This window comes from Halichoerus grypus, chromosome 5 (assembly GCF_964656455.1).
Source record: "Halichoerus grypus chromosome 5, mHalGry1.hap1.1, whole genome shotgun sequence".
In the NCBI taxonomy this organism is placed as follows: Eukaryota; Metazoa; Chordata; class Mammalia; order Carnivora; family Phocidae; genus Halichoerus; species Halichoerus grypus.
The window spans coordinates 88,652,051-88,675,547 of NC_135716.1; the positions used below are offsets into that span (position 1 = coordinate 88,652,051).

At 43.4% G+C, this 23,497-nt stretch overlaps 1 protein-coding gene across 2 annotated transcripts; it reads right to left on the reverse strand.

Annotated features, from left to right (window-relative positions):
• Window positions 1-8,048: 8,048 nt before the first annotated feature.
• On the reverse strand, window positions 8,049-23,051 carry HAO2 (hydroxyacid oxidase 2). Of its 2 annotated transcripts, XM_036090114.2 has the most exons (7): window positions 22,921-23,051; window positions 20,653-20,804; window positions 18,583-18,866; window positions 17,022-17,231; window positions 12,639-12,797; window positions 12,205-12,274; window positions 8,049-8,541 (listed from the first exon to the last, which is right to left on the reverse strand). In XM_036090114.2, the coding sequence occupies exons 1-7, from the start codon at window positions 23,049-23,051 to the stop codon at window positions 8,486-8,488; spliced, it is 1,062 nt and encodes a 353-aa protein (XP_035946007.2). In that variant the 3' UTR covers window positions 8,049-8,485. The 2 variants fall into 2 exon arrangements, with proteins under 2 accessions (XP_035946007.2, XP_077927829.1); XM_078071703.1 differs by lacking the exon at window positions 17,022-17,231.
• Between the last annotated feature and the right edge of the window lie 446 nt (window positions 23,052-23,497).

Genomic DNA, 23,497 nt, shown 5'->3' on the forward strand with positions numbered 1-23,497 from the left:
ATTTAAAGTAATTATCGATAGGTATGTATTGTCTTTTTGTTCCTTGTTTTATGATTGTTTTTGTGGTTCTCTTTCTTTTTCTATTGCTCTCTTCCGTTGTGGTTTGATGGCTTTCTTTAGTGTTACGCTGACATTCCTTTCCCTTTTTTTGTGTGTATCTATTATAGGTTTTTAGTTTGTGGTTACCATGAAGTTCACATATAACACCCTATGTATATAACAGTTTAAGTTGATATTTGCTTAAGTTCTCAAATGCATTCTAAAAACCCATTTTTACTCTCCAATCCCTGTTTTATATATATGGTGTCACATTTTACATCTTTTTATTTTGTGAATCTCTTGACTAATTTTTATATATAGATATAATTGATTTTACTACTTCTGTGTTTTAACCTTCATACTAGCTTTATAAATGATTGATCTATTACTATATGTTTGCTTTTATCAGTGAAATTTTTCCCCTCATAATTTTCTTTCTTCTAGTTATGGCCTTTTCTTTTCCACTTAAAGAAGTCCATTTAATATTTCTTATAAGGCTGCTTTAGTGGTGATGAGCTCTGTTAACTATTGTTTGTTTTTGAAACTCTTTATCTCTCTTTTAATTCTGAATGATAACCTTACCAGATAGGGTATTCTTGGTCGTAGGTTTTTTCCTTTCAGCACTTTGAATATATAATGCCACTTTCTTCTGGCTTGCAAAGTTTCTATTAAAAAATCAGCTGACAGTCTTATGAGGTTTCCCTTGTACATAACTGTTTGCTTTTCTCTTGCAGTTTTAGGATTCTCTCTTTATTTCTAGGTTTGACATTTTAATTATTATGTATCTTGGTGTGGACCTCTTTGGGTTCATCTTGTTTCTGTGCTTCCTTGTCTTTCCTGTTCCATTTCCTTCTCCAGGTTAAGGCAGTTTTCAGCTATTATTTCTTTAAATAAGTTTTTTGCCCTTTTATCTCTCTCTTTTTCTCTGGAAACTGTATAATATGGATGTTAGTATGCTTGATATTGTCACAGAAATCCCTTAACCTATCCTCATTTTTTAAATGTTGCTGTTCAACTTGGTTGCTTTCTTTTACCCTGTCTCCCAGATCAGTTATCCATTCTTCTGCATCCTCTAATCTGTTGTTGATTCCCTCTAGTGTATTTTTCACTTCAATTATTGTATTCTTCAGCTCTGACTAGTTCTTTTTTTATATTCTCTGTCTTTTTGTTGAAGTTCTCACAGATTTTATCCACTCTTCTCTCAAGTTCAGTGAGCATCTTTATGACCATTACTTTGAACTTTTTATCAGGCAGATTGCTTATCTCTATTCCACTTATCTTTTTCTGTGGTTTTATTTTGGAATATATTATTTGGAGTGTATCTGTTTTCTCATTTTGTCTGACTTTTTATGTTTGTAGGTCAGCTATGTCTCCTGATCTTGAAAGTAATGACCTTAGGTAGAAGGGGTCCTGTGGTGCACTGTAGTGTAATACTCCTGGTCACAAGAACCAGTTGTCCCCTGTATGGGCTGCACATGCCCTCCTGTTATGGCTGAGCTGTGACTACTACAGGTACACTGGTGGGTGGGATAGCCCTCAACCCAGCTGTCTGAAATGACTCTCTGCAACTGCTGTGGGTATACTGGTGGGCAGGATTTGCTGCTGGGGTGACTAGCTGAGAGACCTAACAGCAGCTACTGCAGGCATGCTGGTGTATGGGTTAGCCAAACCCCTCCTTGGTGTGGGAGATGCTTTGGAGGGGCACCAGTCCTGGCCAGAGCTGCCTACTTGGTATGGTGGGGCAGTAGTCACTTTGGAGGGATCCTGGTCCTGACTTGGTGTGACAGAATGGGAGCTGCTTTGGAGGAGCACTTGTCAGACAAAACAGATACGCTCCAAATAATATATTCCAAAAGAACAAAATAAAACCACAGAAAAAGATAAGTGGAATAGAGATAAGCAATCTGCCTGATAAAAAGTTCAAAGTAATGCGTTGGATGGGGTAAATCCACAAGGACCCCTGGGGTGGGGCAAGTGGTGCTAGCAAGTAGATGGGGAGTGTCAGAACTGCCTCCCACAAGATCTAGCCATCTGGGCTGAGGGAGGGCAAGAAAAATGGCACCTGTTGGCACTTTGGTTCCCAGAGAAATCTCCTGCAGATCCTTGACCCTCTGGCACACATCCTAACATTGGTCAGTAGATCTCCTTCATGTATAACCCAGGCACTTTTCAAACTTCAGTTCTGTGCTGGATCTTGGGCTGAGCGATAAAGTGTACTGTCTTTTTAAGGGTGGGACTCAGTTTCCTATAGCCCTCCTTCTCTCCAGGAGTTAAGCTTTACTGATTTTCAAAGCCAGTCTCTATGGGGACAAGTCTTCCCAGTGCGGGTCCCCAGGGCCAGTGTGCCCAGTGTGAGGCTTGATCCCCTTGCTCCTCCTGCTTGTGATGTCCGTCCCACTTGTGGGTCACTGCACTGGGACTTTGGTTTCTGACTGTGTCTCTGTCCCTTTTACCCTTCTCAATGTGGCCTTCTCTTTATGACATCAGCTGTGGAAGATCTGTCCTGCCAGTCTTCAGATTGTTTCCAGAGTGATTTACAATACATGTAGTTCTTGCTTTGGTGTGTCCATGGGAGGAAGTGAGTTCAGGATCCTAATTTTAATCTTGTAGGTTTCTTGTAGATAACATTTAGTTGGGTCTTGTTTTTTGATTGACTCTGACAATCTGTTTTTTGATTGATTTAGACCATTTTTGTTTAAGGATAGTATTGGCAGTAATTGGATTACTATCTACCATATTACAATAAATAACAAGTGTTGGCAAGGATGCAGAGAAAAGTGAACTGTTGTGTGCTGGTGGTGGGACTGAAGTGTTGTAATGTTGGTGCAGCCACTATGGAAAACAGTACTGAGACCCCTAAAAAAATTAAAAGTAGAACTACCATATGATCCAGCAATTCCACTTCTGGGTATTTATCCAAAGAAAATGAAAACACTAAATTGAAAAGATATATGTGTCCCATGTTCATACAGCATTATTTACAGTAGCCAATATATGGAAACAACCTTAATGTCCACTGATGGAAGAATGGATAAAGACATTGTGATAAACACACACACACACACACACACACACACACACACACACACATTATTCAACCATAAAAAAGAAGGAAGTCTTGCCATTTGTAATACCATGGATGGACCTCAAAGGCATTATCTAAATGAGATAAGTCAGATAGAGAGAGACAAATACTGTACAGTCTCTCTTATATGTGGAATCTAAAAAACAAAAACAAAACAACCAAACTCATAGATACAGAGAACAGATTGGTGGTTGCCAGAGGTGGGGGTAGGAGAAATGGGTAAAGGGGTTAACAGGTTAAAAAAAGAATTAAGAAATCAAAACTATAAAGAGAAGATCAATAGACAATAGCATGTCAAAAGAAGTAAAGGCTCCTAGGTGGGAGCTGTATGGAGAATTTGTTTAAGCAAGTAAACCATGCAAGTGTGGCTGAAATGCCAGAACATGGAGAGAGTGGAGTTAGATAAAGTTGCAGAGGTGAGCTGGAGCCACGGCATGAATAGACTTGAGAGAAATACATGTCAATGATTTTGGTTTTCTCCTAAGAGCAGAGTGAAACCCAAAAAGGAATTTAGTCATGCAGTGGCATGATGAGAATTGCATTTTTAAAAGATCACTCTGGGTACTGTATGGAGAACAGATTAGATTAGAAGACTCAGAGAAACCTATTAAGAAAGGATTTTGGAAGTCTAAAAGAAAGGATCATAACTCTCATTAAAGTCATGGTATGGAGATGGAGGGAAGATAATGGGCTCATGAGAAATAAAAGGGAACATCACATTGCCCTCTTTCCATACCATATCCAAGGCACACATATCATGGTCCATCTGAGTACAGCCACTCTCTAGTGTATGATACCCGTGAAAGTCCATGATTATTAGCTATAATAGAACTTTCTGGTTCAAATTCATACCCCATATTCCATCCTGTGCTCAGTTGATTTCATAAGAGGCAGGAGAAAAACAGTTTGTGATATGTCACAATTTGTATACTTTGCTTCCTGGAGCTGGCAAATGACAGGTGGTGGGAGGAATGTTGACAGCCAGTAGGCCACAAGTGTAAGGGGAAAGGCTCACTCGCTCCACAGAGGCCCTTGTTTAAAAACCTACAAAACCTGGAATCTTAATTAGCCTAGCTAAGCCGCTCTTCCTCCCATGGGTCCAAAGAACTCTTAAAATCAACGAATCAGTCAATCAATCAATCAGTCAGAACTTTCTATAAACAGTTCCGTGAAATACATAATGTTCTTAAAAGAATGCATTAACCTTTTGAAATGCAGTACCCATAGCTCAATACAATGCCCAGTGTATTAATCCTCTAAATAATGATAATAAGGAGGATGGCAGGGATTATCTCGTATAGAGGGATACCAGATAGGCAAGGAGGAGAAAGAGTATGAGAACAAAATTTTTTGTGCATTATGCCTAATATTTGATATTATTTGTAATTGGTCTAAATTGGGTTGCAAACTGTAACCTGCAAGCTAAGTCCAGCCCACCATCTGCTTTTGTGAGTAAAGTTTTATTGGAACAAAGCCACACCCATTTGTTTATGAAGTGTCTATGGCTGCTTTCATGCTACAGCTGCAGTTAAGTAGATACAAGACTGTATGGCCCACAAAGCCTAAAATATTTACCACGTACAGTCTGTTGATGAGCCCATCAAAGACATTCTCCAGGGACGCCTGGGTGGCTCAGTCAGTTAAGCGGCTGCCTTCGCCTCAGGTCATGATCCCAGGGTCCTGGGATCGAGTCCCACATCGGGCTCCTTGCTCAGCAGGGAACCTGCTTCTCCCTCTCTCTCCCTCTGCTTGTGCTCTCTCTGTCAAATAAATAAAATCTTTAAAAAAAAAAAAAAAAGTGTTTTTGAGCTCTAGCATTTCTTTTTTATTCTTTCTTAGAATTTTCATCTCTCTGCTTAAATAACCCATCTGTTCTTGCATGTTGTCTACTTTGTCCATTAGAGCTCTTAGTATATTAACCATAGTTGTTTTAAATTCCTGGTCTGATAATTCCAACATCACTGCCATATCTGAGCCTGGTTCTGATGCTTGTTCTGTCCCTTCGAATGGTATCTTTTGCCTTTCAGTATGCCTTGAAATTTTTTTGTTTAAAGCCAGATATGATGTAATGGGTAAAAGGAACTCTGGTAAATAGGCTTGTAGTGATGTGGTGGTAAGGTGTGTGTGTGTGTGGGGGGGTGGTGTTCTATAGTTCTATGATTAGGCCTCAATCTTTGGTGAGCCTGTGCCCCTTGACTGTGACATTTACCAATGTGGCTGGGACAGGGTGACTACAGGGGGCTGGAGTTGGGTATTTTGCACCTCCCAGGTCAGTTAGGCTCTGATAAAAGCCTAGCAAATTAGTGTCTGGTAAAATGGTTTCTCTTGAGGTTAGCCTTGTTGAGAACAGAATGTTCTCGTGTATTTCAAAATGGTTACTTTTCCCTCCTCCTGCTGGAAGCTCTAGGGAATTTTTCTCTGCTACTCACCATGAGATCCTGGTAGAGTTCCTAGAGGTAGAACAAAAAAATGGGGGCAGGGACCTCCTATTAATGGGCCCCCATTTTAACTTTCAGACTTGCCCGCATAGAGCCTCCAGCATCTCACCAATTACAGTTTAGGTATTCCGAACCTGGTGCTGGTTTTCATGGAGGTTTCTGCTCAGGTAAGTTGTGCTTGTGTGTATTTGCCTGTCTCTCCAGTTTTGGGGACAGTGGTTTTTCCCTCTGACTTCACTCTTCTGAGGTGTCTAGAGGAATTGTTGATTTTTCAGTTTGTTAAGCTTTTTACTTTGCTGGGATGGACTGGTGAATTTCAAGCTCCTACAGCCTGGATTGGGAACCAGAAGTCCCCCAAATCATTTATTTTCACAGTAAGAATCCAAGAAGATTAGTATTATTATTTAATAGCTAAAGACAAAGATGTTTTTAGTCTTGCCAAACATCTTGAGGACAGCGGAGCCAGAGTCTGAGTCCAAGCAGCCTGACTCTGGGACAACTCTAAAGCTGATTCTCTTTATCAGAACACAATGCTTATCTCTTAGATACTCAGTATTCTGTTCAATTGTTGAAAACGTTCCAGTGGGGAAGTTTTCTTTGCCTTATTTACCCATCCATTCTAGTGTAGGACATTTTTAGGGGTCAAGAAGTCCCTTCTGAGATTTAATATGCATCTCTTCAGGTGACAGTAGAAATTCCTCTGTCCACACTTCTGAGGCAATGAGAACAGCCTTTTGGCACTATCTTTATAATATCTTTGCACATTTCCCTTGGAACCTTGGAGCTAGCTCTCTGAGTCAGAAGGAAAAGCCACTTAAAAAATAGCACACACATGTGTGCACAACTATCACCAAGATAGATATGTACAGGGAGAACTTGTACTAGATTCTCTTGTAAAGTAAGCTAACTCCATTATCTGTAGACCAGATTGCCTTAATGCCATTTGCTATTGTGATTTATCTCACTCTTACCCCAAACCAATCTGGAATGACACAGTTAAGCCCCCAGCTGGTGATTTCAGGGTTGAAGAGATGACCTGGCCATCAGCACCAAGCCCCACCATATATGATGCCGAGTCCTAATGGATGACAGGAGTGTGAGGGCTGAGGAATAGGCCAGAGAAGAGCAAAATCTGTCTGGGTGAGGTTGCATACTACGTGAAATGGCCAGATTGTACAGTTCCCTCATGAGTCTGCCCAGAGGCTGCCCACCATTAGAGTCCATGTTCTTGGGGACCCTTGAGTAACAGAATATTTCTCAGCCTTTAATCTTTTCAGTTGGTTTAGCTCTTTGATACTTTATTGAAAAAGCCTACATCTATCCAGTAGGATTATATAATATGATTGAAATAAAGATCTCTCTCATTTGCTGGTGAAGGACTGGTATGTTCTATTTTAACTTGTTTCCAGAGTCCCCAAATCTCTTGTGTCAAAACTCTCTTTTTGCTACTTCTCTTGGAGATACCTCTCTTGGAGGGGAACTACACAGAAAGACATTATTTGATGGGTCAGAAGATCCTGTAGCATTGTAAGTCATGAACACAAATATTTTAGGCTTTTGTTTGCTCCTCTATTCTTTCATGTCTCTGGCCTTGGCTCTGTGAACTAAAGTAAAAAAGTTTCCCAAGACCAATTGTAGTAGTAAATGAGTTAGGCTACACCAGGATCACGCCTGCCTTATATCCCTTTTTGATCATGTGATATTTCCATCTTTTTCAAGGCACACATGGCCACTCCGATCAGTGTGTTGAGGGGTCATCTCCAGACCCATGGTCATGTAGCCTTCCTGTCCCGTAGTACGAGTGTGACTACTGTATCAGCCAAGCAGTTGCCCTCAGACATGGCACTTCCTTAGTGTGTCCCTAAACTTGCAGCACAAGCACCCCATCCTTGCTCCTCCTTGGCCTCGAACTGACCATAAGCACACCAGTGCAGGAACCAATTTGAACTTTTAACTGAATAGAAAGTTTGGGTCTAACACAGGGATCCCGGTCAGTTACCCTTTTCTTTTTATCAACCCATTAATGTCATCTAAATCCGTGTCCTGAGCCTCTTTTCAAAGACCACGATTCTGTAAAGTATCTACTACTCTTCTAAGTGTTCTAACTACATTTGATTTACTTTCCTTCTTTCATCTGGTTGGTCTGTCTTGTCCTGTTTGATAGCCCTAGAGGATGATTTTTATTGAGGAATATTTTATATGGATAGCTCTTCTGTACAAATTCCCATAGTTATTTCATAGAGATATAGAGGATGTGTATGACTTCAAAGCCCATGTCTTTAACTATATTATTTTCCTGTTATCTACAGATAGGAGTATTATTTTGGTGGGAGAATATTTTGTACATATAGCTCTTCTGTGCAGAGTGTAAATTCCCATAGTTGGTTCGTAGAGATACATAGGATATGCAAAAAAAAAAATTAATCCACTAGATATTTCAGTCATTGTTGATCCACTTTTTTTTTTTTTAAAGATTTTATTTATTTATTTGACAGAGAGAGACACAGCAAGAGAGGGAACACAAGCAGGGGGAGTGGGAGAGGGAGAAGCAGGCCTCCCGCGGAGCAGGGAGCCCAACGTGGGGCTCGATCTCAGGACACTGGGATCATGACCTGAGCCTAAGGCAGACGTTTAACGACTGAACCACCCAGGCGCCCCGATCCACCTTTTTAACATTTTTTCTTTCAGAGGAGGATTTTAAGCAAGAACATATAACAAGCAGTGAGGCAAAGAAGAGCATGTCACATTTGAGGAAGAGGAGGGGTTTGGAGGGCCTGAAGCACAAGGGGTAGAATGATAGAACTTGCAGGGGATGAGCCTCTGGATAGGATGGGGCCAAGGCAGGAAGGCATCACGCACCACACTATGAGTTTGTCTTCCCCCTGTGGGCAACCTCAGCAGTCTGGTCATTAGCCCTCTTTCTTTACAACCTGGAGAACTGGACCAGGTCCTGATTGATCTCGGCAACCGACCGGCAACCTAAAAGAACAGTTAACAAGCTTATTTCTCTAAAACACCAGTAACCCACCCCATCATGAGTAATGGGATGATCCAATGGGAACAAGCCTGACTTGATCTTTGTGCCCACCCTGAAAAAACATTATGGATACCAGAGGAATAATGTGATTCCGATTGCCTTGAGAATTATTTTGTGAGCCTGTGCCTGAGTCCTCTTTCAACACAGCCATGTCAAAATGGCATAGTAAAAATATAGAAACACCATCTTAGCATTTGAAAAATCAATTAATATGTGCCATAGATACACTTGACCTTTATCTGAATGCTGATAAAGCTCAGGGATATAGGAAGTATGTGTCAAGGAAGAATATGAGTCAGGAATAAGAGATGGAATGATTATTTCATACAGCGGTTGTCTTCTAAGGGAAAGTGCTGCAAAATGTAACACTTCTTTAGTGGAGGATCTTAACTAAAATGCAAAATTAGAACTGTAGCTGAGATTAGATGCAGGGACTGAAGAGAGTGGCGTCAGATAAGAAGCACGAAGAGGAAGGAGAAAGAGGGGGTAGTCTGTTGGTGCAGACTGGAGAGCTGTAACCTTGAGTAGACAGGAAATCCTTGGTGATGATAAGGCAGAAAGACTTGAATGCCAGGATGTGTAATGATTAATTCGAAGTTTTTCCCACATGTATGATGTGTGCATCTTCACCTCCCAAAACACAGCTGTAGCAAAATGTATTACTCGTGAAAATATAACTAATGAGAGTGTTCTTTTCCCCTCTAAAAACCATGCCTGGGTTGATTGTAGTGGACAGAAATGGCAGGCATGGGATGCATAAGTAACCCACAAAATGAACTTATTCAGCAGAAGCAGGAATTTGGTACTAGAGGCAGCTCTCCTCAGAATGGACAGTGGTCTTAAGAGCTTTGGGTTTCCCCAGGACAGAGAATAGTGGGCCATCACAGTAGGCAATCCTATTCAAGGAGCACAGAGGATGCCAAAATATGATCTTTGGTTATATATTGTAATAAAAATAATATTTAAATGATGTAAAAATGTCTCAGTAGTTGCATCCAGATTATGTTATGACTCCATTTTGAGACCGTTTGACCCATAAACCTTGGTAATGTTTCTGTACTTATTCGACTCTCATCAGATTGGTTTCTGGGTCTCATGCGGTACCAAGGGCACTGCCCTGCCCTTGGCAGAGGCTCAGTAGAAGTTTGAGAGAGAATGCATATTTATAATTTTTTCATTACTGTAAATTCGGAGGATATTTACACTAAAATGTTTTGGCTACTTTAAAGTGAAGTAGGGAATTCCGAACAATAAACCTCAAGAAGGTTCATACACTTTTTAATTCAGCCTCCTTCCCTTATGAAGGATAAGACTTTAGTGAGCCTGTGTTGGTATGATTTATATGTGGACATTTTTCAAGACAGATCATGATTTTAACCTTCCTATAAGTATAATTTCAGCAATTGGTCTCACGGTGAGAAACCCCATGACTTTTTAAGCTTATTTTGCTTTCAGCAATAGTGCAAATAGAGGTCTCCTCCCAGGGCTGTGATGTTACAGGGTCATTAGGGAAAAATGTCACACATCTCCAGGGGAATTAGGAGAGAGAAATCATATGAACTGTTTCCTCCTGGGTGCTGATTTTGGGTCAGGCATCTTACGTGCATTGTGTGTGGAAGGGCTAAGGGGTGACAGAATCTTGGCGCTTTCACACTATGATTTTGCATTTTAGTGAGTTCCACCAAAAGCCAGGCCCCCCGCCTGAGATCTCTTCTTCCCATGGACTAGCCTGGGGGAGAGACTCTTATGCAGAGGATGCCAACGGATGCCCTTCTTCCTGAGTTTCCTATTCTTTCTCTCTCCCCCTTCTCTGTCCCATGTTTGGTTGTGATTACTCATTTTTCTATATATGCATTTAAAACAATACATTCTCATTGTACAACAGTTAGAAGGAGGGTAGTATAAACTGTCAGCCCTAAACAGACTCACAATTCTGTTTTTTCTCTGCCCCTTTTAAAAAAGGATGCTCTCCACTCTATTTCAGAAGGAGATTTTCCAGCCACCATTTCTACCGCAGCAATTGTTAAGTGTAAACTTTTGGTAGAATAAAAAAGCTTTGTTATTGTGAATTCCGCAAACAGGCTTCTGTTAAAAGAATATCAGACATCATTTTGCAAGGATGGGAGAAAATATTTGGGGGAGCAGGAGAAGTCATCTCAACCTCCTGGAATCTGCAGAAGCTCATGCGTCTACCTATCCTTCACGCCCCTCCCTCCCAGGGACAAAACACACCAATATGATATCTGTTCATGCTCATGCCCTCCCCCTCCCTTACAAGAGGGCCTGGGTGACACCAAGTCATTTACTGACTTATCTTCATAGGCTCTGAAGAGTATGGCTCTGGTCCAAAGCTGACGGTCCTTGTCTTCCATGCCTTGATCTATTCTTCCCTCCTTTTTTTCCTTAATTAATTTGCTCAGTGGGAAGGAGGATGGTGCTGGCAGTAATGCTGATCTAAGTTTTCTATTTGTATTACTCAAGCCCAAAAGTTGAGTCTGCAACCCCAATGGACACTACTAACATAACTTGGACACTGAGTATAAGACACTTGTCTACATATCAGACCGAAGCCAGACTTGAGAAGAACCTGGACATCCTGCCATGTGCAGAGCTCAGCACATGACTGATGCTCTGTAACATTTATGGAAATAAGTAAATGGCATGAAAATGGTCTTGATTTCACATCAGAGCTCTTGATTCATTATTTCCTTACTTCTGGAGACGGTGTCTGCTATTACCAAATTTTAGAATTGAGGAGTGAATGGAGGTCTCATTGGGGTTCCTCTTATTTGTCCTTTCACATTGTGATCAGTTAGATCTACAGCAGACAAAGACAATCAATGACAGAGCCATAGGCCATTGGCATTTGGGTAGGGTAGTTCTTTTCTATGAGACTTCTCCAGACATTTTAGGACATTTAGTGTTCCTAGCCTCTGAGCACTAACTACCACAAGTATCCACCCTGCAGTCTTTGTGCCAACTGGAAAAAAATAAACTCAAAACTCTAAAAACAATTCTTCCTGAAGAGGGCAATCATTGTTGATCTTAGTTAAGAACTACTATTTTATAGGTCACTGGGATCCCAGGCTTTGCTAAAAACGTATAAATTTTTATGAGCACTACTTTACAATAACTTCATTTTTGACTGAAGTCCACCTGCATGGAACTTCGACATGTCCATGTTTCTCTGGCTGTGGTTACACAGGACGGCACTTCTCCTGTTTCCCCATTCTCTCTTCCTGTTGTATGTGTCTCCCCATTTCCTCCATGCTTCCTCCTTGACATAATTTCTCAACTCCCCACAGCCCATGAATATGAAAAAATGACCCACAGAACCACACCCAACAAGCCAGCTTGTGTGATCTGAGCAGGCCAGAGCACAGGGGGACCCTTTTTCCTATAATCTGAAATTGCATTTGCTTTCGTGGCAAAGGTATCACCTTTTGAGTTTGTGTTCAGTCTTTGTCTGGGGCATCTATTCCCTCCTTTCTCTTCTAGGCAGCCACTGGGCTGGGGAAGGGGAAATAGAAAGAGGGGTCACCACTCCCATTCTGTAGCCCTCAGGCCTTCAGCTCCAAATCAGGAAAAGAATTGTGAAAACTTACCTGTGAGGGTCATGGAAGTGTGGAATTCATTTTTTATAAGGTTCAAAACTTCCTCAACGCCATGTTCACCCTGCTCCCAAGATGGGGGTGGGGGGGTGGGGAGAGACAAAAAGAAGGGTGAAGAACATTCTGCCCAGGTGCTGAGTAGCTGTTCTAGGTGTGCTCCCAGCTGTGGTGGGGAGGACAAGGATGTCTGTGAAATTGGAACTACACTGGGAAGACAGGGAAGCAAAGAGGAAAAGATGGGGGTGAGGGGGCCTGAGAATGTGAAACGCCCTGCCGAGGAAGCGGGAGAGGCGGGCAAGGGGGAGTTGTCCCTCAGGATCTGTGGCACCTGAAACAACAGCTCAGCTTGGATGGCAAACCACAGTAAAGCCCGGGAGCAAATGAGAAGCCCAGTATCTTCCCACTGGTTTTCACTTTGCCGCTCTCACCTTATAGGCAAGACCCCACAGGACTGGTCTCCCCAGAAACACACACTTAGCCCCAAGGGCCAGAGCCTTGAGCACATCGTTGCCAGTTCGGATCCCACCATCCAGGTACACTTCCATTTTCCCTTTCACGGCAGCCACCACTTCTGTCAAGGCATCGATCTGAGAAAGAGACATGCACGGCTTGAGGGATTTCCATTTTTCACTCTCGGGGATCATGGGGCAGAGGTGGTCCTCAATGTGGGTCAGGAACAGGAAGTCCAAGTATAGTGCAGCTATGTTCCTGAGCCCCACGGACTTTCTTTTTATTTTTAAAAAATATTTTATTTATTTATTTATTTATTTATTTGAGAGAGAGAGAGACTGCGCACACATGAGCAGGAGGAGGGGCAGAGGGAGAGGGAGAAGCAGGCTCGCCACTGAGCAGGACCCTGGGACCGTGACCTGAGCAGAAGGCACATGCTTAACCGACTGAGCCACCCAGGCGCCCCGTGAGCCCCAGGGACTTTCTGCAGGCTCTCCCTCTTGCCATTTTCTGCCCTGACGGAGTGTAGCTTCTCTCTGACTCCTTGTCCAACCATCTACAGCTTGGAAGAAACTCTTGGTTCCTCTTCACATCCTAAAGGGGATATTTTCCATTTATGGTCTTCACTTTAATGTTCTTTCTAAAGTGCATTTTGACTTTTGGTTTTCTCCTGCCTTCTCTGTTTCTACGGTGGCACAGCTAGGAATGCTCTCCATTGCTAAGGCACTGAGTCCTTTTTGCAAAGCAAATGTGTCTGGACCACAGCCTGTCTTGTGTAACTGGGATGCCCATTGTTCCTTACACACCACGTTTGAACAACTTGTTCCTGACTCCTGTATGGGTTATCTGAGACATGGGTTGGGAATGCAACCAGCAGTGCTGTCAAGGTAGGGTTGCAGACTCTGAAAGGCAAAACAAAAGCAGCTTATCACTTGGCCTGGTTTCTCCCCAGACTTTGTCTCTCACCTTGCTTCCCCTGTTCCAGGCTCTGCAGCTACCAGGTCTTGCCAACCCACAGTGCCCCAGACTGAGCCGTAGTCCTGAGCACCTCCAAGTCTAAGAGGAGGGGTGACAGCGGAGTCTGGGAGCAGGGTCCTTGAGGACAGAGTTTTGGAACTGTCTCAGGGCTCCTGTTCTATGCCTCTTGGACAGACAGCTGGAGAGGAGGCGAAACTGGGCCCTGGGGGACTTCTGCTGCAGAAGGAATCAATGGCAGTTCTATCTCAATGAGATCCTTTGGGTGACTGAGCAGAATATGTAATCAGGGAGGAAAGAACTTTGTACTCTAATTTACAAGTGGAGGAGAACTGAATACTTTAGGCTTATATATGAGAATACTGCTGGAATGCATGTCCAGATAAGGGGTATTTTTATAGCCCCAGCATGGTATTATTTGGAATATTTCGATGATATTGGGAAAAAGAAATAAACACATCTGTGCAAACTCTTCCAGTGAGCTGTATTGGACAATGGAGCTGATGGAATTTGGAGAAACAGACCAGGGAGTGAATTTTAGCCTAGGGTACAGTATTGCTTTAGAGTTACTTTCGATAGGTCACAATAGGACATTCATTAGAGCCTTCTGGGGACAACAGCTAGCTGACCCTTTTTTCCGGTCCCAGGAAGAAATACAGGAAATATATGGAACCTTCTAGAGATGGGAGCTTCAAAGAGTCATACCCCTCACAGAGAGGGTCTGGGGTGAGAGGAGTGAAGCATTGGCCTCAGGCACAAAATTTAAGGAATGCCAAAACACTCAGATAAATAACATTTGGATGTAATATTTAAAAATTGAAAGGCAAACTTTGACCTGTGAGCAAGGGTGGGTGAGTGCTTGTTTTTGTAAATAAATTTTTTTTGGATCTGGGGTCAGGATGACAGAGAGATGTGTGGAGGCAGGTTATGCAAGCACAGGAACAGATCCTATTTTTATTTAAAATGTTGATATTTTGTTCACCATGGAACTTTTTGCATTAATTTTAATTTTTTAAATACTGCATTAAACTATTATTTATCTTTTTTTTTAAAGATTTTATTTATTTGTTTGATAGAGAGACAGTGAGAGAGGGAGCACAAGCAGGGGGAGTGGGAGAGGGAGAAGCAGGCTTCCCGCTGAGCAGGGAGCCTGATGTGGGGTTCGATCCCAGGACCCTGGGATCATGACCTGACCGGAAGGCAGACACTTAGCCACCTAGGCGCCCCTAAACTATTATTTATCTTACTAAGTTTTTCTGGCACGTTCTCAAATTTTGAGCCAGAAGTACTTCACTAGCTTCACACCAATCTCGGCACCGTCCCCTTGGGTTTGGTTGTTAAGTCAGATGGCTTGGGAGAATGATGGGGAAGGAGAAATTCTCTCTCTGGCTCCTACCTTGGCCAACAGTCATTCTCTATTGAGGAAGTGCAGTGGGGAGCAATTACTCAGCCTCTTTCTCCATGTATTACTCAGTCCTCCCCCCAAGGGAGCAAGACTAGCTAAACTGATTCATGAGCCAATTGCATACTGTTTTATTAGAGTTATTTCGAGAGTCAACATTCTACTCTATTTGCTGCTTGCTGGTGGTGGGCTCTTTTTTGTTTTCTGTTCCTACCCGTAGGCACAATTGGGACTGCTCAGGACCTGCTGTACTTTATAGCATCCTGTTCTGCCAGTTTCTGGGTGTGTGGGAGGTGGCCTGGGGGCATCCTTGCAGGAGTTGGGTGAGAGTGCTGGCATGTGCTCTGCCTATCTACTTTCTCCTGGGGTCACAGGTCAAAATTTGGGATGGGAAGTAGGATGCCCAACTGTTCCCTTCAATCAGCTCTTATGGAGAGCTACAGTAACCTGTGCTTCTTATTCTCTAAGTGGACTTGGTATTCTGTGCCTTTTCTCTCTCAGTGAGAGCCTGGTGGGGAGGAAGGGGTGAGTCATTGGCACCTTAAACCTCCAAGCTTCACAAGCCTTGAAATGTACAAACTGGTTGATACAGCTTCTCCATTTCCTGGAATTCGTTTTAAAGAAGTAATTGAGACTGCTAAAGATTTAAGGATGGTCATTGATGCATTGTTTAAAATAGTGAAGGCTTGGAAGTCATTGGATGTTCAACAATATGCAGTTGGTTATATAAATTGTCCCTTTGTGCTATACACCATTAAAAATGAGAGAAACGTATATACTGAAATGAAATGATGTTCTTAATATATTGATAAAGTGAAAAGAGAAAAATTACAAAATAGTATGTAGCTTTTTAAACCTAAACTGTCATCTTTGCATTAAGAAGTTGATAAAAAAACAATTCCCAAAATATTGTCATTAGTGATAGTGATGAAATTAGGGGTGATTTTTATCTTCTTCTTTTTGCATATGTACATTTTATAATTTATCTGCAGTGAACATGTTTTACTTATGTAATAGAAAGGCCAAAAGAGAGAAAAAACCCACTTCCCTTTCTTTCTTTCTTTTTTTAAAGATTTATTGATTTTTATTTTTAGAGAGAGGTGAGAGAGAGAGAGCATGAGTGGGAGGGGCAGAGGGAAAGGGAGAGAGAATCCCAGGGAGAGCAGAGTCTGCTGTGGGGCTCTATCCCACGACCCCGAGACCATGACCCAAGCCAAAACCAAGAATCGGAAGCCCAACCCACTGTGTCACCCAGGTGCCCCCACCCCACACTTCCTTTTCTTACAATAAATCAAGTAGTGATAGAAGAATCTCTTGAAAAAATATAAGCTATATATCTCCAAGAAAATAAATCAACAATTAATTCCCATTTAAAGATTCTTTCCTTGCCTGCCTCCTCTTCATCTGTAATGGACATAAATTCAAAAGATAGGGGGAAAATCACAGACTGTCACAGATTTTTAGAAAAAGATTCATATGGCATTTTTTAGTTTTACTGTGAAAAATGGTTATTTATTCGTTTAAGCGAGGAACTGTTCCTTCCCAGGATGTGTCATATGAGAAAATATGTTGTTACACTCCATGCACACAGGCAGTCTTTAAGCTGAACACTTCCTCCAGAAGGCAGGAGACCTCAGTGCCTTTGGAATGTCGTGCCTAACTGTGTGAACTTGGACAAGTTACTTAACATCTCTAAGCTCCAGGATCCCCATCTGTAAAAGAGTGATGATGCTATACATCTTGCAGGACGGTTGTGAGATTTAGAGATGATGTATGTGAAGTTTGTAAAAATAACCTGGCACACGCTAGACTGTTAATAATTAAAAGTTCTTGCAATTAACAGTTATATACCAGCATATGTGGTAAGGGAGAGGGGAGTGTGGGCCAAAGTGCACAGAGTACCATGCTGTAGGCACACTCGAGCACGCGCACACACACACACACACACTCACACACATACCCCCTCTGAAGTCACCCTACTTACAGAAGCGGGAACGTCATCAAGCTGCCTCCCACCATGGTTGGAAACAATGATGCCATGGACATTGTGTTTCACAGCTAACTCTGCATCCTCTTTCGTCAAGATCCCTTTAAGGATGATGGGCAATCGCGATATGCTCTGAAGCCAGGAGAGATCATTCCAGCAGAAGGATGAGTCAATGGGGGACATCTGGAAATAAGGCATTGAATTTCTCTGTGGGGAAGAAAAAAGAACCTTAGACCTGAGCTCCTTGAGGATTGTTTGATCCATTCCAAACTGAGACACATTCAGATAGCCACCTTTCATAAGCCTTAAAAGAGTAGTAACAGAATCAACAACACTTCCAGCTCCTTTTCCTAACAAAATTTGTGCAAAAGAATTACTATCTCAACTGCTTATTCATTAACCATTAATTGTGCCCTGCTCTATAATTATGCCAGGATCTGGGGACACAAAGACAAATAACACACAGTCCCTACTTTATTTTTTTTTATTAAGTTCAATTAGCCAACATAGAGTACATCATTAGTTTTTGATGTAGTGTTCAATGATTCATTAGTTGTGTATAATACCCAGTGACACAGTCCCAACTTTAAAAGAACGTCAGAGTTTAGTAAGTGAAGGGGATAAACAAAAGCATTTATAGGCCGATGTAACATGTTATGCTTGAGATATGCCCAAGGTTATAAGAACTAAGAAATACTTCGATAATCCTGAATCAGATACTACCTTATATCTAACCTTGGCTCACCATGTGAATCAAATATCTGTAAATCCCAATGTGTCTCTGGAATCTGAGATAAGGATTCCAGAAACCTTCAAGGCTAATTTGTGGTTAATGAGTAGAACTGTTGAGTCACTTGACTGAGTATCACAGCTGCCCACTGGCTGAAAAGGCTGATACCATTATCTCCAATGTAACCAAGGGACTCCAATGTTGCCAAAACTTTCTCTCTCTGGGGCATTCCATCCCATCTGACTGTAGGATTTTAATGGGGAAGTGGCCTTTGCAGTCACCTATTTCAGATTCCAAACAAGTGTACTGCAGTTCCAGGGAGGAGTTCTAGGTGTCGAGAGGTACCGACCCCCAGTTCTCAAGGCAGCAGGGTCAGAGGCCTGGGCGGGCTACACTCTGTGGGCCAGTCACCTTGTCTGTGAGCAGCCTCTTCAGGAGGTCAGTTTACCTAAATGTGCCATCCAAAATGATCATCTGCTAAGCGTCCAATGGTGTAGACAGTGTTGGAAGAACTTGGTTAATTTACTCTCTTACGCCATGGAAAATCCCTTTCCATAGCTTTCCTATTTCTTAACACCCAGCCCTGGCCAGAACACTTCTGGTGACAGGCTGGGTAGCTCCAGGAGTGAGGACATTTTGTGTTCTATCCTGCTCATCTGGTAGCTCTGGATAGCAGGAACCAGATCTGCTGTTTGAGCCGGGACATCTGCAGTGTCTGGCAAGACCAGGCCCTCAGGGACTTTTTGTAGCAAGAGAGAAGGGAGAGGAAGGAGGGGAGGAAATTTGCCTCCTGTCATGCCTGCCCATTGGATCTGGTATCTTTCCTACCTCTTTAGGCGAGCGAAGGTCTTTCAGCAACAAGTTCATCTTTAAGTTCAGCTGGTTTCGAAAGTCACGTCGCCTGTTGCCAATTTTGGGTGCATCCACAGTGATGACCAGAGCTCTGAAGCCCAGGGATTCAGCCCTCTGGACCAGCTGCTTGTTGAGCTGCCGGTCTGGCTGCATGTAGAGCTGGAACCACTTGAGGCCCCTGGGGGCCGTGGCAGCGATGTCTTCAAGGGGACAGCTAGCATAGGTGCTGGTGACATAGCAGACCCCGGCTGCCTGGGCGGCTGCAAAGCCAACAGCACAGCTCAGGTTGGAGGGAGGAGGGCTCTGGGCCCGGGGGAGAAGCCCTCACAGTCCATGCCACCTCTGGCCTGTTTGCCTTCCGAGTGGAGATAAAGCTTGACTTCATCCCGCTTCCCACTAGAGCAGGGGGCGTAGGGGGCATTCGGTCAGCCCCGGAGCCCCCCTCTCCCCCCCAGCTGTAGAGCCTGTCCTCCAGACCCTGTCAAGTTTCCTGGCTGGAGCGGTCATTCAGTCCCCGGAATGATTTTGGTTGGACATGCTGCAGCTTTCTGATGGGAGAATGGGCTGCCCGTGAACTCGTTGATGAAGCAGAAGGGAACTAAAGAGGACAAAGGGTGAGGAAAGGTGATGCCAGGGGAGAAGGCTGAGCTCTGTCCCGGAGAAAGCATGCTATCTGAGTTAGAAGAGTGCTCGTTCTCCCCCCTCCTAGCTGTGTGCCTTGAGTCCCATTTTCTTCGTCTGTCAAATGGGGGGAAATAATAATACCTCTCTTATAGGGTTGCTGAGAGATTAAACAAGATACTAGATATGGAAGCATTCTTATGTGTTTTATTTATTATTCTTATTTTTTTAAATACGGCTGGGCGTGGAGCTCACGATCCTGAGATCAAGACCAGAGCAGAGATCGAGTTGATGCTCAACCGACTGAGCCGCCTGGGCACCCCTGGAAGCATTTTTAAAATTACTAAGTGATGTGCTGTACAAAGGCTTAGTGATCACGAGGTTGGCGAGGGTGGGGGTGACGGTGATGTTGACACTGCTGCGTATTTCTCACTTCCTACTGTGATTGTTGTTTTCAGTAGGATTCTCTAGTAGGTCAACGTCACTACCATTCCACAACCCGGGCAGACTCTGGCCTAATCAGGATTTAATATTTTCAACTCCTAACATCAACAGGAGATACCCCATTCTTCGGCCCCACTACAAAAACACCACACGTCCAACTGTGAAGATTTAGTAAAACAGTCATAGTCCTACAGGATATTCATATTTGAGCCTAGCCAGACTTGGCTCCCAACCAGACAGATGCCACTTGCAGCTCTAGAATCCTTGGATTCATTGCTTCCTAAATCACGGAGTCAAAGGAAAAGATCCCAGGGAAGTCCTGGGCAACCTGCAAATGAAATATTTCCTAGATGTGACCTAGAGTAAAGATTATAAAGGGAGTCACAGGACTATTTTCAGCCCTTCCCCTCCTCTCTTCCTTCTCTTCTCATTATTTTTTGGTGCAGAGGGATGGGGGAAGAGAATAAGGGGCTACTAGGAAGGAGACATATGCAATAAGAAACTTTTTGTCATCTAAGATGACAAAGTCAGTCAAGGAGAAGGGAAACACAACATTTGGGCAGGAACACCTGCCCGGGGCCTTGTTAGGACCTCATGTCATGACTCTCTCCTCATCCTAAATTCAGAGACTCACCCTTCAGCCCCAGCCCTGGCCCATGAGAGGTCAGGTCAAAGAGAGCCCTATCCTTGAAGTCATGCTGAGAATCCCTTTCCCCAGAGACTGTGAGTGGCCTGCATCCCTCCTTCGCAGGATGACCTGCTTGGTTTCCACATCTTTTCATCTGTAGCCACCCTCTCTTTGTGATGGAAATGGATGTTTTCTCAAACTGGGATGAAATGTTATGTGAACATCCCTCCTTAATTCTGACCAGATTGCTGTCCCTATGCTCCCTCTGGGAGAAATCCTGCTATTGTTCTGAAGGATACCTGCACACTTCAGGGCCCCTGGGAAGGGAGCCTCGAGGTGCAGCTGGGTCATACCTCTGGCTGTGCTCATTTCTCCGTCTGGCCAGACAAGGCAGTGGAAACCCGTGGGCGCGATGCCAATGGGGGCTGTGATCTCCTCCCCTTGGACTGTGGTCCGGGTGTCCACCTCTTGCACATCTCTCAGGTACCGGGGGCGGAGACGGATTCTGTGCCCAGCAACAAAGATTCCTCTATTAGTGGGGTTACTCTCCAGCATGCAGCTGCTGCATGGGGCTGGGGCTTCCAGATTTGGGTGCAGGTCTACACCAGACTGGGTCCCAAGAAACCTCTGGTGGGGTCAGTTGGCTGACTAGGCCACACAGACCAACTTTCCTTCAGAAAGCCTTTCCTAACATCCTGGCCCACATTAACCCCACTTCCTCTAAACTCCCAGTGCACGTGTGGCCCACACCACCTCTGGCCTTGCTCTGGCACAGATCTGTGTCTTTGAGTCTTGCCTTCCTGAGCAGACTCTCAGCACTTGGACGCTTTGATTGACTTACCATACCGAGGATTAGAAAAGAAAAGAATAAGCAGGAAGGAGTTCTAGGCTCTTTGCTCATGGGTTAGAAACAAGTCTCTATAAAGTAAGAAAAGGTCACTAAAAGAGGACAAATCCCAGAGAATGATCATGGTGGGGGCTTGTTTTGTTTTATTTTGTTTTTCGCTAGAAGCTAATTCATTGGAAGATTTGACTTAACTACTGCTTTAGAAAAAGGTAGAGAATTCACAATAGTAAATATATAAAACACATTTTTAAGTCCAATAGAGACTTAGTCTCAGGGTCCAAAAATGCGTATTTTTCACAAAATATTATTATTCCCATACACAAACGTAGAAAGGTTTTGCTAGATATATTGCTTGTACAAACTTGGGTAAGATACAAACTTCATCTGTGAAATGGGAGAATAATCCAAACTCCATAATTGTCTCATGAAGACAAAATGAGCTAAAGCAAGTAAGGGGCCTAGTGTAGTGCCAAACAAGTATGAAAATACAGAACCTCGTGTTCACATTGTATCCCATTTTTCAGTTTTCTCCTGACCTCTCTATTATAGGGGGCAGCAAGCTGTTTTGTAAAGGGCCAGATAGTAAATATTTTTTTTTTTTTTTTTTAAAGATTTATTTATTTGAGAGAGAATGAGAGAGCACATGAGAGGGGGGAGGGTCAGAGGGAGAAGCAGACTCCCTGCCGAGCAGGGAGCCCGATGCGGGACTCGATCCAGGGACTCCAGGATCATGACCTGAGCCGAAGGCAGTCGCTTAACCAACTGAGCCACCCAGGCGCCCCAGATAGTAAATATTTTAGGCTCTGTGGACCATGCAGTCTGTCCCAGTTACTCAGATCTGCTGTTGTAATGCAAAAGCAGCCATACACAATATGTAAATGATTGACCATGGCTGGTTCTAATAAAATTTTATTTATAAACACTGAAATTCGAATTTTATATAATCTTCACCTGTAACAAATTATCATTCTTCTTTTAGTTTCTTTTTTTCAACCATTTAAAAATGGAAAACAAAAATTCTTAGCTTGTGGACCATCCAAAAACAGGCGGTGGGCCCGATGTGGCCTGTGGGCTGTTTACCACCCTGTGCCCTACCCGCTGCTGTTCCAGCCCAGCTCCTCTTTGAAATCAACCTCCTTTCACCCTTAAGACTCTTTGGGTCTCAGGATGCCTGGGTGGCTCAGTCGATTAAATGGCTGCTTTCAGCTCAGGTCATGATCCCAGGGTCCTGGGATAGAGTCCTGCATCCGGCTCCCTGCTCAGGGGAGATCCTGCTTCTCCTTCTGCCTGCTGCTCCCCCTGCTTATGCTCTCTGACTAATAAATAAAAAAAATCTTTTTTTTTTTTTTTTTTAAAAGACTCTTTGGGTCTCCATATTTCTTGTGTCCCCTCTCCCAACAGACATTATCTCCTTTAAGCCAGAAGTTTAGGAACTCAGGAGATTTAGGCCTACCCCACCGGCTTCTGCTCCCTGCCCAGATAATTGATGACCTTGGACTCTTGTCCTATCTTGTTGGGTGGCAGAGTTGCTGGGATGCAGTTGTTAGTTCTGCAGAGGCACTAAGAAATGTTTTTTCTCCATTCATCCTCTCCCTGGCCACCTGCCCACCCCCCAAGAAGACCCCCCAAAACCCAAAACAATAACAACAAAACCCATTGATATATCTTGAGTACTCTGTGTTCTTTGGAGGCAGAGAACAGGGTTGCTACCTTCCAAGGACCCCTCACCCAGTGCACCTTAGCTTAACAAGAGAAAGGATACAGAAGACCAGACTTTTTAAACGCTGCCATGTTGTCATCACGGGTGAAGCATTCATCAGCTCCTCCTTCAATAAAATCCCAAGTTGACTTAGAAAGATGCTCCTGGGCATAAGCCTGAAAGTCTGTCAAACACACCAAGGGCATTTCTGGACCTTCAAAGGAAAAACCAAAACCAAACAAACAAGACACTGAGAATACGTCAGATGTAGAGGAGAGGGTAAATGTGGGGGCTATGGCCTGAAGCTGTTTGGATTCAACAATGACCCCCGTGTATTCCTTATCCCAGTGGAGGTATTACCAAAGATGCTGATCCCTACGCTTCCATTCTCCCACTCCTCATACCCAAATGTTGATTATCTGGTGTTCTAAATATTCCTCATGTTTGTCCCCTTATCTCTACAATTTCATGGCCTCAGATCCGGTTGAGGCCATGCCACCTCTTGTAAGATTATTACAAAACTTTCTTCTCTTTGTCTCCTAGCCTCCAGATTCATTCTCTACCTCGTCTCCCTCCAGGTCCCTGGATCTTTCTGAAATGCAAGTCTGATCAAATGCCCCTGTGATGGCCATCACAGCTTTCCTGGACCAGC

Bases quoted from the DNA above. Each gene is read 5' to 3' on its own strand.
- HAO2 (XM_036090114.2), bottom strand. From the start codon at position 23,051: ATGCCCTTGGTGTGTTTGACAGACTTTCAGGCTTATGCCCAGGAGCAT. The intron at 17,232-18,582 runs GTAGGAAAGATA...TCTTCCCCACAG, and splicing joins ACCTTCGCTCGCCTAAAGAG to AGAAATTCAATGCCTTATTT. The intron at 12,275-12,638 runs GTGAGAGCGGCA...TCTTGGGAGCAG, and splicing joins TGTGGGGTCTTGCCTATAAG to GGTGAACATGGCGTTGAGGA.